At 41.1% G+C, this 9,719-nt stretch overlaps 1 protein-coding gene across 2 annotated transcripts; it reads right to left on the bottom strand.

Annotated features, from left to right (window-relative positions):
• Positions 1-2,139: 2,139 nt before the first annotated feature.
• On the bottom strand, positions 2,140-8,798 carry LOC121871086. 2 transcript variants are annotated; one of them, XM_042373219.1, is made up of 4 exons: positions 8,302-8,798; positions 3,355-3,870; positions 2,597-3,171; positions 2,140-2,487 (listed from the first exon to the last, which is right to left on the bottom strand). In XM_042373219.1, exons 1-3 carry the CDS (start codon positions 8,627-8,629, stop codon positions 2,603-2,605), a joined length of 1,413 nt encoding a protein of 470 aa, XP_042229153.1. In that variant the 5' UTR covers positions 8,630-8,798; the 3' UTR covers positions 2,140-2,487; positions 2,597-2,602. The 2 variants fall into 2 exon arrangements, with proteins under 2 accessions (XP_042229153.1, XP_042229152.1); XM_042373218.1 differs by having other exon boundaries at positions 2,140-3,171.
• Positions 8,799-9,719: the final 921 nt, after the last annotated feature.

The raw sequence follows: 9,719 nt of genomic DNA, 5'->3' as shown, positions 1-9,719 counted from the left end.
CCGTTGGCAGCCATTCTACGGAACAACAGATACCTGTAAAACGGTGTGGCGGGAGGGATGTTACTGACGCAGCTACTAACTGGCGTCAGGTTTACATCCTCCGGCTGTTATAACCACCGGCTCAGGTCAAGCGCCGCAGGAAGGCATGTCATATTACATTAAACCAATCACAACTAGCGGCGGAGGGTAAGGATGGTGGCCCAATCACAGTCCGATATGTCATATGGCGTTAGCGATAACGCAACAGAGGCGAGCAACCTACCGGCGCGGCGTGCCAACATAGGCAGGAGGTTTGAATCAAAATAGCGGCGGCGGCAGGACCGCCAACCACTTTTCAGCAGTATGGTAGATATAAAGATGAAATTCGGTTCTGGTGGGTACTGCGTAAATGTGGAGCTTCGTGGAACCGCGCCAAATCAGGGTATTACTGTGTATATTATATAATGTATGTATGGAAAGAGAAACTGGGGTTCAAAGCTGGTGTGATTCATCTTCATGGTGGTGCAGACGGTTGGTGCAGAAACACAGTGGGTTGCATGTATATATATATATATATATATATAAAATCAACACCTCAACCCGCCAGGATTCGAACCCACGGCCCACAAGCCTATGACTGTGACCAGGGAACGCTAACCACTGGACCACCAGGATACAAAAGCAGTCCTAGACTTTGTTATATTTCACACAAAGCCTGTTCAACGAGCTTATGGCGCCGTGAACCTCTAATGGGGACCACCCGTATCACGTAGGTGGTCAGAGTAACGTTTTACCAAATCCGGCTTCGAAACACGAGGATCCATATATATTTCATTAGCCCAATAAAGCACGCGGACTTCTACATACAATCAACACCTCAACCCGCCAGGATTCGAACCCACGGCCCACAAGCCTATGACTGTGACCTGGGAACGCTAACCACTGGACCACCAGATACAAAAGCAGTGATTGCACTGTACAAAGCGAACCATGTACTGAGAGAAATATCGGCTCAGACTGGTGTGGGATTACGAGTTGTTCAAAATCTTGTCAAACGTTTCCGTGACCTTGGAGAGGACGAGTTACCAGCTCCATTACCTAAGTCTGGTAGGCCTAAATTATTGTCTCCACGGACACTTAAGGTTATTTCTCGACAAGTTTGGTCCAATCCCTCACTCACAGCACGTGAAGTGAAAGAGAGAAACCCCCGTCTTTTGAGTCACGTCTCGTTACGTTATGTTCAACAAGCCCTGCACAATGGCCTGGGATTTAAGAGCTTTCGTGCCCGCCGTAAACCTCTGTTGACAAAGAGACAGAAGGAAAATAGAGTGAAATTTTGCAAGAAATATGAAGTGTGGGATTTAGAGACATGGAGGAGTGTATTATGGTCGGATGAGGCTACGTTTTCTGTGACTGGGAGTAATGGAGGGAGGGTGTACTCCCCCCCCCCCACTCAGACGCCACCTCCCACAGTACACTGTTAAGCACCCTGCCTCGCTTGTGGTTTGGGCTTCCTTTACGTATTATGGTGTTGGTGAACTAGTAATCCTCCCTAAGAACCAGATGATGAATCAGTACAACTATCTTGAACTGCTCAGTGATTTGTTTCCTGAATCATTTGATAAAGCTAAGGCAAGCCTTTTCATGCAGGACGGTGCCCCATGCCACACTGCTAAAAGTGTCATACAGTGGCTCAAAGTCTGTGAGGTACCTTTCTTTAATGACTGGCCTGGCAGTAGCCCAGATCTTAACCCAATAGAAAATTTGTTAAGCGTCGTCTGCGCGATGCTGACACATCATCAATCCCGAAGCTAGAGGCAGCCATCAAGGATACCTGGGCTAACTTGCCACCTGACCTCTTGCAAAACCTTGCTGACAGTGTTCCTCTAAAGCTAAAAGACTGTCTGAAGCGCAGAGGAAACACTACAAAGTACACCTTCTTTCATTTGCAATTGAACAATTGACCACTTGCCTTTAACAATCAAGATTTTGGAATGACAAATTTCTATTTGCTTTCACCTATTTTCCGAATCCATTCAACAATCAGTTATTTTGATTTGACAATTTACAAAACCTTTCAACAGTCAACCAAACTTTTCAACAATGCGACTGAAACAATCATCATTGAAAAGAATTTATTCAACAATCTTTAAAATCAGTAACAGCCATGAATATTTAATTTTTGAGTATACTTACACAAACATCAACAACACAATGAATTACATATGTAATGTCTTTAGTCTTTAGTAGCTACATAAAACATACGATTGCTTAAAAAGAAACAAAGAAAAAAGGGCCTTATACTAATAGCTAAATACATTGGTGTCATGATACTTCCACGAAGCAATTCACAGTAAAGGCCTCGTACACCTTGGTGGGTTGTTTCTGCCTGGCAGTAAGGTAGGGATGGAGGTAGGTGAGGGTGGGAGGGGTAGTGGGATTGGGGAGAGGAGTGTCATATCAGCATCCCGTTGACTTGCCTTCCTCCTCTGCCTCACGAATAGTAACCTGTCAGGTAAAAAAGAACCCATGAGTGTATAGAAGGTTTTTGTTGTGAATTGTTTCAAGTGGAACAAACGGTAAGGCAGTAGGTTATACTCTATTACTGTAGACCTACTGTATATCAATTGAAGATGTCTCGGCGCTCAATACATTGAACCAAGTAGGTGTTGACATGGTTATAGTTCTGCGACACAATATGTTCTGTGACACTAGGCAGTGCAAATTCCACGCCAACTTGCAAAATGTTCTCCCTCAGTGCATTGAGAGTCACTCCTTCTTGCCTGGCGTGGGCCGCGTTGCACCGTGGAGCTTCACGGTGGAGGTATCGCTTCAGGTATGATTTAAACACAGAGAAACAGTTTTCTATGGGGTTCAAGCAAGGAGAGTATGGAGGGAGAAATTTAAAATTCAGCTCGGGATAGACTGCTGCGATACCGTTGTGAATTGGAGCGTTGTCTAGAACAAGTATGGATCTTGCGTCTCCGATTATTGCTGCAAGTGATGCGATGAAATCACTGAATACTTCCTTCGTCACTGAACCATAGTGAATTTCGTGATAGAGTATTCCACAGTGTTCAGCTATCGCAGCAATCACTGTCGTGTTTCTGCCACGCTGTCCACCAACGGTGCGATGCACACGCTCCCCGCGTCTTGCCCTGCTGTACGTCCTCTTGGTCCACAGATTGAACCCTGGAAATGAAACATCAGTGTATGTAGTCATACTGTAATGTAATTAAACATTAACACAAGGAAAGTTGTACGATGCATCAAACTGAGATCAATATTAAGTACTCACTCGTTACATACAGTTTACTTAAGTAATTATGTAGTACATACTACAGATAGTTGATAAGTGGTTACATAATTACATACCTGTCTCATCAATGTATACTAGTTGCTGCTGTAGACCCGTCGCCAGCATCCACGTAGCGTACGCGTGTCTCGCCTCCTTTACTGCGGGAGAATTTCTTTCTGCTGGGGAGTCACGGGACATTTTCAGTGATATCAGCTCCCCCTCCAAATAACGCGAAAGCGTTACCTCACTGAAATGTGGTTTTGTAGGAAATATATCCATGACCTCCTCCTTTATCTCTCTCAAGGTCATCATAGGGTTTGCTTCAAGCAGCATCACTATTAGATCCAGAGTTTCATTGTCGATGATCTTGTGTCTGCCTCCTGCGTGAGCAGCTTCAACCCTGTTTTCGCGTTGGTATACTCGCACAATGGAGTATGCCGTGGTGCGCTGAACTCCAAGGGCTGCTGCAACTACGAGGAAATCTTGTTCTGCTCTGTAGGCCTCGATAATGCGCTCGCGATCTGTAGCACTTGTTATTCTGTGCCTCCGTGGCATGCTGGAGGGGCTTGGCGACGAACTGTATACGGGAGAAGCTGCACACTCGTAATGAAAATACCATCTCGACTAGGTGATTCGTTACTTGCTTCAAAAGTTTGAATTAGATCAACTAGTCTTTCGATCTACAAAAAACACCAAAACATAAACTTTTTGCATAGTTATGATGTTTTAAAGATTGTTACTTAGTTTTGTAAAATGTTGAAAGTATTAGTGAATTGTCAATGAAGAATGAGACGATTGTTGAAAGCAAGTAAACATTGTCACGTGTTGAACGACTGTTGAAAAGTTTTGGATGATTGTTGAACGGAAAGTAAAGATTGTTATTAATCAAGTGTAAGAATGTTGATTCCATTCGAAGATGTTGAAACCAAAAGTAACATTGTTCAATTGCAAAAAGGTGTATTAATTGAAGTGGTAAGTGTTACTTGACTTTATTTATATAACATAATCGTAAATATCAATATTTTTTCAGCACACGAACTAACATTCCGCGCAGACTGTATATATATATATATATATATATATATATATATATATATATATATATATATATATATATATATATATATATATATATATATATATATATATATATATATATAAATGCAAGTAAATCATTGTAGGTGCGCGTGATCTAGGTATATGCTGATAACCACAAGGAAAGAAGAAAACACGAAAACACAATGCGCTGTTTGTTCATTTGAGGGATAACAAGCATTGCATTGACTGGGATAATGCCTCCTCAATATTACCTTGTAATTCAATTGACAGTAGGAACATCATAGAAGCTAGTCTCATTAAACATACCGAAGCATTCAACATGAATTTGAGTAATGGCATGTACAAACTGGACAATTTTGTAATTAAGAAGATTTGTAACCAGGTGAAGAGGTTGGGTCACCTTACCCTTACCCTTTGCGGTGCTATTTAAAGATTAGTAAGGTCATTACTTAATACCTGACCATTGTGGACCTGATCTCACCCTCCTCTGTATATATACACCTTGTTTTGTACTTCTCTTTAGTCTGTACTCACCCCTGAAGATGTGAATTACACGAAACCGCTTGGGAACTTCGTGTTTTCTTCTTTCCTCGTGGTTATCAGCATATATACATATATATATATATGTATAAACATATATATATACATATATATATATATGTATAAACATATATATATATATATATATATATATATATATATATATATATATATATATATATATATATATATATATATATATATATATATATATATATATATATATATATATATATATATATACACAGTCTGCGCGGAATGTTAGATCGTGTGCTGAAAAAATATTGATATTTACGATTACAGGTATGTTATATAAATAAAGTCAAGTAACACTTACCACTTCAATTAATACTTTGTAGTGTTTCCTCTGCGCATCAGACAGTCTTTTAGCCTTCGAGGAACACTGTCAGCAAGGTTTTGCAAGAGGTCAGGTGGCAAGTTAGCCCAGGTATCCTTGATGGCTGCCTCTAGCTTCGGGATTGATGATGTGTCAGCATCGCGCAGATGACGTTTAACAATGGACCACAAATTTTCTATTGGGTTAAGATCTGGGCTACTGCCAGGCCAGTCATTAAAGAAAGGTACCTCACAGTCTTTGAGCCACTGTATGACACTTTTAGCAGTGTGGCATGGGGCACCGTCATGCATGAAAAGGCTTGCCTTAGCTTTATCAAATGATTCAGGTAAGAAATCACTGAGCAGTTCAAGATAGTTGTACTGATTCATCAAATGGTTCTTAGGGAGGATTACTAGTTCACCAACACCATAATACGTAAAGGAAGCCCAAACCACAAGCGAGGCAGGGTGCTTAATAGTGTACTGTGGGAGGTGCGCATCTGAGTGGGGAGGGCGGTACGCCCTCCCTCCATTACTCCCAGTCACAGAAAACGTAGCCTCATCCGACCATAATACGCTCCTCCATGTCTCTAAATCCCACACTTCATATTTCTTGCAAAATTTCACTCTATTTTCCTTCTGTTTCTTTGTCAACAGAGGTTTGCGGTGGGCACAAAAGCTCTTAAATCCCAGGTCATCGTGCAGGGCTTGTTGAACACAACGTAACGAGACGTGACCCAAAAGACGGGGGTTTCTCTCTTTCACTTCACGTGCTGTGAGTGAGGGATTGGACCGAACTTGTCGAGAAATAACCTTAAGTGTCCGTGGAGACAATAATTTAGGCCTACCAGACTTAGGTAATGGGGCTGGTAACTCGTCCTCTCCAAGGTCACGGAAACGTTTGACAAGATTTTGAACAACTCGTAATGCCACACCAGTCTGAGCCGATATTTCTCTCAGTACATGGTTCGCTTTGTACAGTGCAATCACTGCTGCAATATCGTCTCTTGTAGTAATCCTCCTGGACATATCTGATGGCCACAATGTCGGGTTAATGCACCTTAAACTAGACAAAACATGGCCACATGGCACGGGAACCCGCACAATAAATCTCCCCCTCACAGCTGCCAGAGGCGCACTGACTATAAGCCGTGACGTGTTCTCAGTTGCCAAATGTCAGCACTTGCCAACAAACCAAGCGTTTTGACATCTCGCATCCCGGGACAGGCTTCACAACATATGATCTTATTTTTGCAAGAACTTAGTTCGTCGGCCCTATCGCGACTTAACATTCCGCGCAGACTGTATATGTATGTATGTATGTACCGTATGTATGTATGAATGAAACTGGTGCCGGATGAGAGGCGAGCGCAGCCGCATTTCCGCCGGGATAGACAAAGTAGTACACGCCTAGGCCCCTAATTATCAACAAAACGAAGCATTTGCAAAAAAAATGATTACCCTATCATATCAGAACTCACTGATGAAAATAAAGTAAGAAAATAAACAGTAAAACAAATAAATCGTCAGCAGGTCAGTTTTCAATATTAACCAGGGAAATTCAGACCACCCGCAAGCTGCACCCTCCTCCCAAGGCTTGTCGTAGAGTAAAGTTTACCTTCTTTGGTAACCAAATATATATTACTAGGTAGTAAACAGCTACCAAACAGGGAGGTACTACCGCCTGGGAAGATATCGGAAGCATAATGTGTTGTCTAATGGTAGACCCTGCTGCCATATGGCATCACAAAAATTGTGACCAAGTCCCAGGTTGCTGATCTAATTTTCTGCCTCATTTACACACAATTGCAGGGTCTCAATTGTTTCTCTTACTATTGACAACACAACATACATATATTGTTTCTCACTTTTTATGTTTTCATTTTTGTATTTCTTTATGGTTCCTTATTATTATTATTATTATTATTATTACTAAAGTTTTAATATTTTTATTATTACAGTATTATCATTATTATTATTATTACATTTTCACCCCCCAGGCCCCAATGTGTGTCAGTGACCTGTGCCCGGGTGGGTTAATCCCCGTAAAAAAAAAATAATAATAAATTAATTAATTAATAAATAAATAAATAAAATAAAAATAAACCTTTAAAAACCTTTCCGAACTTGTAAAAATTTTAAGAATCGCTTGAATTTATGGTTCCCCCCTCATCGGAACACCAAAAGCAACATCATCACATATTAAACACCAAAAACATGAATGAGTTGAGCTTTTTAGCTTTAGGATTTTTAAAGGTTAAGAAAGGTTATGTCAGGCTTTCAAATTTGTGTTTTTTTTGTTTGTTTTTTCTGCACATTTTCCCTGTGCTTCAAAGCCCTGCCCACTTTGAACAAGTAATATTGGTGGTAATTTTATTGGTTAAAATACTATAAAAATAAAAATTTTCGCAAACCAGTCATTGGCGAGCCACGGGAGGAAGAGGTTTCGGTTAATATTTAGGACTAACCCCCCCAGGGATGCATAGCGCCGATGCAGCCATATCATCTCGCGTCCAGAAAATGTAAAAAATTTCACCATATCATAGTAAGTTCTTTCTGTTTAATATACCGGGGAAGTTAGGTAAGGTTAGGTAGGTTTGTTTGGTTTGTCTGTTCTTCATAGCCACAAATGTTAAGTCGCATTTATTTTAAAAATATCCATTTTTTAACATATTTCCACAAATTAACACAGTGTCCACTATAATATAACAATGAAAATCCAGTGTATTTATAATTGTTTGTAATCAATTTTGCTCACAGGTTAGTCCTATATAATTACCGAAGTTTCTTTAGAATGGGTTCTTTTCGAGATTTACCCATGGTGTTAGCGGAAGCACACCTGTTCTTCACCACCACAACTCGGGTTCAATACAGTAATCCAGTTCTGTTAGTCACTGTGAGTTGGGTATTGTCTATGCGACCCTAATTACCAAAAATCACTGGATTTTCTGTGGGTACAAGTGTTCCCACTAGACCTATAAGACACCAGTCAGTTATAAATTACTGTATAGCAGTAATCCATTCCAAAGTTATTACTCAATCACAATACACTCGCATCTTGTGCAACACGTAAAGTATAATATAATTACCACTTGTTGAATTTTTCCAATTACCACTTGTTGAATTATTCCAAGTTGGCTGTGCTGTGCTTCGTGCCCGTTTCGCTGGGCTTAAGGTGCCACGAGACGTACTAGGCCTGGAGTCATATGTCGTCTCCCCCTCCGAGGATGACCTTCCATGATTATAAACACGTGTCTCTATCTCCTCCGAGGAAGACCTTCCATGATCATAAGACTGGTAGTCAATGTCAGAGGAGTTCAAAGATACATCAGACTCATCAGACGAGGAGCTACTGGTAACCAACATTGAGTTGATCTGGTTTTCAAACAAAGATCTTTGTCTGCAACTGCTCTCCATTCTGCAAACGTGTGGCACCGTTTAATGAAATAGAAGACAGTGGAACTAAAACAGTGAGTAACACAGCACAGCCCGCAAGTTTCTCAACCACTGAACCAGTTAAGAGTTTCTTCTCTCTCTAAAGCACAACCGCGTGATAATGCTGCTCGTGTTATCAACTTTGTTCCCCAGCAGCAGTTGGAGCACCCGGGAGTGGGAGCCCGGCGGGTGTTTTAAATGTGTGATGTATCCCTATTGTAGTCACCAGTCACTACCATGTTAATAAATTAGGTTGTATACGCGGTGACAAAAGTAATAACCTCACATGAGTGTTACCGCTGTTGTGTGAACTAGTCGCACGTGAAATATCTATAGCTTTACATGATGAGGGGTATCCACTGACCTGACTCATTTAGGCACAAGAACGCAGACACTATGCTGAATATCATAACTAGTAAAGTGACCCACGTGATCGATAAATATATACCCAAAACCAAACCCAGTGCCTCTAGGAAATACGAGGGGATCCCTACACATGAACCTGCGGCGGTCGACAAAGTTAAGACGTGGGTTGGGTCAAATGATGAGCAGGACAGGAGGATGTATGCAAGAGCCAGAAACCAAGCAAAGATGCAGTGTAGAAGGGTTGAAAAGGAGTTCCAGAGGCTGGTTGCAAGCGAGGTTGTAATGACCACGGTCATACACGTCAGTTAACGTAAAATCAGACGATTCATATTACGCTCAATAGCCCACAAAACATGTAGGTATGCTTTCTTATTGAAATCCCCCATCGAAGAAGTCCGTTTTCTCATCGCTTCAGGACGCCTGAGTCCTCCGTTTTCTCTCAATCTTAGAATGCACCCGAGACTTCATTATTCATTAGTAATGACAGAATTTGAAATTGCAACTGTGGTTGCAATTGGTGAGGCAACCGAGATATATCTATTTACAGTTGGAACATTCATGGTCCATTGTGAGTGGTGTTGAAAGTTTCAACTGTCCTTATTGTTAGTAAAACTTGACAAGTAAGTGAGTGTCGAGTTTGTCAGTCTGAGTGGCCTATTTTATGTCGTTCGTAGGGACATCCTGAGTTTCCGATCGCTACTGGTTA

The sequence above is a fragment of the Homarus americanus genome, unplaced genomic scaffold (assembly GCF_018991925.1).
Source record: "Homarus americanus isolate GMGI-L3 unplaced genomic scaffold, GMGI_Hamer_2.0 scaffold52512, whole genome shotgun sequence".
Lineage (NCBI taxonomy): Eukaryota > Metazoa > Arthropoda > Malacostraca > Decapoda > Nephropidae > Homarus > Homarus americanus.
Note: the sequence above shows the minus strand (reverse complement) of the source record. Positions and strands in the feature narration are given on the sequence as shown.

Bases quoted from the DNA above. Each gene is read 5' to 3' on its own strand.
- LOC121871086 (XM_042373218.1), bottom strand. From the start codon at position 8,629: ATGGAGAGCAGTTGCAGACAAAGATCTTTGTTTGAAAACCAGATCAAC. The intron at 3,871-8,301 runs GTAATTATATTA...ACGAGTGTGCAG, and splicing joins TTGGAAAAATTCAACAAGTG to CTTCTCCCGTATACAGTTCG. The intron at 3,172-3,354 runs GTATGTAATTAT...TTTCATTTCCAG, and splicing joins AGTATACATTGATGAGACAG to GGTTCAATCTGTGGACCAAG.